Source organism: Taurulus bubalis, assembly GCF_910589615.1.
Source record: "Taurulus bubalis genome assembly, chromosome: 5".
Taxonomy (NCBI): Eukaryota; Metazoa; Chordata; class Actinopteri; order Perciformes; family Cottidae; genus Taurulus; species Taurulus bubalis.
Window position 1 is genome coordinate 19,914,128 of NC_136593.1, and position 5,780 is coordinate 19,919,907.

Sequence of the window (5,780 nt, forward strand, 5' to 3'; positions counted from 1 at the left end):
CCAACCGCTGTCGTCCAAATCACCTCCTGCACGCATTGCCGGTTGCCATAGGGATCCCAGGGACATCTGACTCACAATTGCCACGAGTCATGCGTTTCTCACATTCGTAGTAGGACAGCTCGATGGCTGATTTGTCACAAAAGGCATAACCACTGGGGCCACACATTGAAAGGACTCATGGTTGCTTCTTGTTTTTAAATAATATATCAGATCTATAGGTAGCAGAGGAGGAATACCAAAGCATTGCACACAGGATTTAGATGATGATGGAGAGAGAAACCGTGACCCAGAACGTTCTGTACGACTCTGGACTTTGATTTGAGAAAAGCCTCGGTGCCCTAGTTTTCCCCAAAGCCAAAGACAGTCAACATCCTTTTTCTCCTGGCAATTGCATCTATTCAAAATAGATATCACCTACAGATATCTGTATGTTCTTTCTCTCCGTTTAAAATGTACAAACATGAGAGTGGGATCAGTCTCGTCATTCTCTGTAACATGCAGAGAATACGTGCATTTTCCATACTATTTCATTTCAATGGAGTTTTTAATATTGTGAACGTAGAACTGATTTTGTACAATGCACAGAACAGCCAATTTAGAAAAAAATTCTCAGGTAACCCTCGTGGAGGAAAAAAATGTAGGTCGAAAAAACAACTTGCGCCGTTTGCCTCCACACCGGGTGACACAAAAAAACAATAAACCTGACAGTAGTCTCTATCGGCAGAGGGCTTCCACCCCCCCGCCCCCTCCCACATTTGGGTCTCTCTCAGGCCCAGTGTGGCTTCAGCACTGGTCCCATTTCTGGATGCAACACGGTCTCCATCCTCATTAACCCAGATGTGGGTATTAATAAGATGAAAGCAGGTCTAGACTAGAAACGGGGCAGATTGAGCGCAGCAAGTCCTGGTTTCAGAATGTTCACACTGAAGTGGGACACCTTGGCCCCTCCTTCGACAGGGGAATAAAGTCTTGTTTCTATATTTAAAAAATACCCCCCGGCCCTTTTTTTAATTGGTCCCACCTCTCTTGAGGTTTGAGAGGAATGAGAAGCTGAGAATATCTACAACGAGAGGCCGCATTGATTGAAGATAGAAGAGAAATGTCAAGTTGATGAAAGCATATTAAAGTTATTTCTTTAACTGAGCATTTTGGTGACATCTTCTTATTGAAAACGCTTCAGCAACTGTGAAGGTGTCGGGATCAATTCTGTTGCCTGTGTGGCTATTTAAAGACACATTGAACATCCCTCCTTCAATCTCTGTCAGTGCAAATGATGCTTCTGCTCCTTCCGGATTCGGTGTGAGAAACGGGAGTTAAATGTGCCAGGACACCATGACAGCTGCAAGGCTGTAAATCTGGTGGGAAACATCTAACACAGAACAAATATCCCCTGGTGGATGAAAGGAATTGTACAAAAACAGACAGGAACGTCAACAAGTTTACTTTCTCTCTCAGAAAAATAAAAACCCTGTTTAAGATTTCACCGCAATCCCCTTACATTGAGTGGGAGACAGCGACGCATCGGGACACACCGGGCGGGACCAAACAGGACGCGATGACTAATTGTGTTAATGGAGCCATCAACCAGTTGCATTGTCTTGTGGAAACTGAAAAACAGGCAGCACTAAATGGAGATAGTTTTAATAGAAAATCTTTTCTGCATCATTTCAGAAAAACACATCCACCTCTCACATTCAGATAAAAACGCAATATAAAATGTTATGTTGTTCATTCCCAGTTGATAATAGATAAATCCAATGGAAGGAACTGAACACAGTTGTTTGCACCGCAGTGGCACTCTTTCCTCTGGAGTCCTTCTGTCCGACCGGCCTGTATGTCAGCGTCCCTTTTAGTGGACAGCAGCTCGTCGGGGAGTTGGTTACTGTATCCCCCCGTATAGTCAAACGTCAGCTCCTCCTGCGCGTCAATGTTCCGCCCGGCAAACAGCGCCAGCCGAGGAACCACAGAGTGCACGCGGACCGGCTGCATGAACAGGTTGGGCTGGCAGGAGTGGTTGAGGAAGCGGCCTACGTTCCCCACCGCGGCGGGGTCCACGAACGTCTCGGCGACGGGGCCCGCGCCCGCGTGCTCTCTCACGGCGATGATGTAGTTGTTCTCCTCAGCTCTCTGGGCGAGCTGCCGGCGCCTGGCCTCCTCGAGGCCGATCACCTCTCCGGCGTACTCGCACACAAATGTCCCATGTGGGACTGCCTCCAGCGCTCGCACTCCCCAGCCCTTGTTCCCGGTGCTGTACACCTCCAACCGGAGCCGGAGACCTCCCTGCACCACCCGGTTGGAGCAGGCCTCACTGCAGGCGCAGAGGGCGTTGCACTCGAACACAGGCGAGCAGTAACCAGAGTCCGTCGGGCTGATGTTCAGCAGCGTGCCGGCGCCGTCATACGCAGGGCGGCGCATCCGCGGACACGGGCAGTTCTCAGCGTGGCAGGAGTGGGAACGGCAGGAGCATCCAGGAAGGGTGACTTCACTGGGGTCAGTGGTGCACCCTGGTCCCTGAATGTTATCTGGGGAATACTGAAGAGTGACAACAGAGAGCAGTTAAAGTTTAACTTTGGGACTGGGAAATAACAAAAAACGGCAATCAATTATCAAAATAGTTGCTGATTGAATTTTCTGACAATCATTTAAGCCAATTTTGCAGGCAACATCCGCAGGCTCTAGCTTCTACAATGTGAGGTTCTGCTGCTTGTTTTTTTTCCTTGTGTCATAGTTTTGGAATGTTTACCAGAAAAAAACAAGACATTTAAAAAGGCATCTACTTGAGCTGGAGGAAATTGCGACAGTCACATTAAAGACTGAAAAGATCAATCAAGAAAATAATAAGTTAGTTGCAGGCGAGTTTTAGAGCACCGGTCTGAATGCTTAGCAACTGCCACCTTGACACCCATGAACCCACTTAAACAACCACATGCAATAGTTTCTCCACATTCAGTCTATAGAGCATCGTGAGCAAAGAGTGTTAACTAGGACAGAACTGTGTTGTAGTCACAGGGCGTCTGTAATGATTTGCTGCCATCTGCTGGTAAAACAGTGCATTTCATTTGATAGTTTCATTGCCTGCAGATTGGTTTGGTTTGTATTTGCCACAACCAGAGGTTTTCTGGAGACAGCCTAAGCCTAAGCAGGAGATTATTCTTTCAACATGGTCACCTGTTTTATTTTTATAAACCCACACACACACAAGTTTCGTCTAATGTATGCACCTTCCGCCTAGAAAAATTCCTCGTTTGTGTAAACATTCCTGGCAATAAACGGTTTCTGATTCTGATTCTGAAGTCAATTATGTCTATTATTGCAATGCATTTCTGGCAATCCTAAAGGTATAAAATATATGTAACACATGACTTTGGAAAGTACATAAGTATTGATATCTGAAGTTTGAGCATGTCCCATGGCCCAGACATATTATCACAATATCTGCACAATTTTTGCTTTTCACAACTTTGAGGGGGTATTAGAACCAGACCGATATATGATACTATCTCACAGCAGACAAAGTAGTACCAGCGTCTTTGCTGACTGATAATAACACAGATATGTTTGTTACAAAAACATGTGCATGGTCACAATTATTATCATTGATTATTGGTAATGGCTGTGCTGTAGTATCTATTCCTTATTAAAGTAGCACGTCAGATCAGAGGGATTTACAGTGGGAGGGACACTGGTGGCCCACAGCAGCATCACCAAGCAGCTGATCAGTGGACTCAGTAGTGTTTCGTTTTGCAGGTTTATTCTCTGGTTTATAGCAGATACAGGCGGGAGGAGGCATCACTAGGCTACTGCACAGAGGCTACTACTAATAATAATAATCCTACAAGACACCCGACAGCACTCGACAGCACTCCTCTTGCACGTGAACGGAAGAGATGCTGTAGAGAGACAGAGAGAGAGAGAGAGAGAGAGAGAGAGAGAGAGAGAGATGCTACACGGAAATAACATTACCTGAAAGTCGGGAAACGTCGTGACGGCGGAAGTCGGCTCAATTAAAACCGGAACATTCTCGAGGCAGTTGCTCAAATCCACACGTCTGTCAATACTCATATCCGAAGTTTCTTTTTTGTTTACATGAAACAGCAGCTGGTCAATTGGGACGTGCAAAAAAACAACAACAACAACCAAGAAGCTGTAACTTCCGGTATTTTAACTACTGAGTAGCCCCCTCTAGAGGCGTGTTGGTGTTATTACACCCTTTAATCATGAACCACGTGGTCTCACCATCTGGTCTCACTCAGGACAAAATGGGCAACAGCAGCTCATTAAGGACAAATACAGCCCAGCACGATGATTCATCTCGACTACTGTGAGGGCGAAGCTGGAGAGCATTTTAAACGGTACAAGCGAGCTCACAGTAACTTTATTCTGTTTTCATGCACAAGCAGCGTTATAGCATTCAATAGTGTATTCAGACAACTGCAGGGATACCGTGCGGCCTGCAGATGGCAGGACTAGTTAGGCAAAACGCTGGTACTCCTCCTGTGAAGCCACAACTGAAACAAGATAGAGATAAATCGTTTGAATCAATAGACAGAATCAATTAAAACAAAAGCCAAACACTTGAAATTGCATACAAGTGGATGCAATGTGTTATCTTAGAAGGCTATACCCAAGTCTTCCTTATTGACGAAGCCCTCTTTTACACTCCTTTTCTCAAGATGAAGCACATTCAATGCCAAGTAGCATATTCCGACAACCCACATGGCCGAACAAAATTGAAACATTGGCCATGTGATGGTGTGGGTTCATAGAAGCCCAGATTAAAAGACACGAAGACATGAAGAGTGATGATTCAAGGCCTTTTCACACTGAAGTTCAGTTCCAAAATTCAGCTGTGTTCATTGAACTCTACGTCTACAGTCAGATGACTCCTGACTGGTGTTCAGAAATTCGTGCACTGAATGGTCTCCAGAATCTTGTTTGAATGTCGTTACTTTTTATTCTTCACAGGGAGACACTGAAAGTTATGTAGAGTGTGTTTCCATGCCTGACCTTTCTATGGTGTTGTGCAATTTATATGCAGAGGTATATTCTCTGGTGGCCATGTGGGGCAGATGTGGGGGAGGTCACATTGTCAGCTGGCATTTTTCACGCTGCACACAAGTGACCAAGGATTCTCCTTTGAGAATCATCCCTCATCTTTGTCCTTGGGCAACATTAGCGCTGTCAGTTGTTTGTCCCGCGGCTGGGTTTCTCCTTTTGCATACTCAATCACGAGCTGAAGCGTTAGAAGAAAATTATACGAGTATTTGACAATGAGCTTGATTGACAGTTTGCGCGACTGATTTGACAACAACAGAGGTCGGTGCTGGAAAGAATGTGGGCTTCATTACTCAACTGTTGTGCTCCATAATCAGATCTTCCAAGAAGAAAAAGCTTTCAAAATGCATGACAGTGCGAATTAGTTTGAATGCTAACACACTAAACTAAGATGGCACAAATGTCTAATGCAAGGTACAGCTGAGGCTGACAGGAATGCGATTGTTTCATCTGATCAAAAAGTAGTGGACTAATTCAAATTTTGGCCTAATGGTGGCGTTAGTTGAAAACTCAGTTGAAAACTTATTACAAATTCATCCTGAGACATATCTGGACCAGATGTCATGGCAATTCGTCCAATAATTGGCAAGGTAGTTCCCTCACATCCACAAATGTCAAACTCTTGTTGCTGCTATAGAGGAAAAGTCAGGGAATGACCTATTCCGTTCAAATTCATCCTCTGGGAACCATCAATGTATTTAGAAAATGATTTACTGGTCCCTCAT

The 5,780-nt window shown here is 45.0% G+C and overlaps 1 protein-coding gene across 1 annotated transcript; it reads right to left on the minus strand.

The window, feature by feature from the left end:
• Positions 1-1,631: 1,631 nt before the first annotated feature.
• setmar (SET domain and mariner transposase fusion gene) lies at positions 1,632-4,070 on the minus strand. Its single transcript, XM_079217824.1, has 2 exons — positions 3,964-4,070; positions 1,632-2,532 (listed from the first exon to the last, which is right to left on the minus strand). Exons 1-2 carry the CDS (start codon positions 4,060-4,062, stop codon positions 1,729-1,731), a joined length of 903 nt encoding a protein of 300 aa, XP_079073950.1. The 5' UTR covers positions 4,063-4,070; the 3' UTR covers positions 1,632-1,728.
• Between the last annotated feature and the right edge of the window lie 1,710 nt (positions 4,071-5,780).

Coding starts and splice junctions, on each gene's coding strand:
- setmar (XM_079217824.1), bottom strand. CDS start 4,062: ATGAGTATTGACAGACGTGTGGATTTGAGCAACTGCCTCGAGAATGTT. Junction 2,533..3,963: donor CGACGTTTCCCGACTTTCAG/GTAATGTTATTT, acceptor GTCACTCTTCAG/TATTCCCCAGATAACATTCA.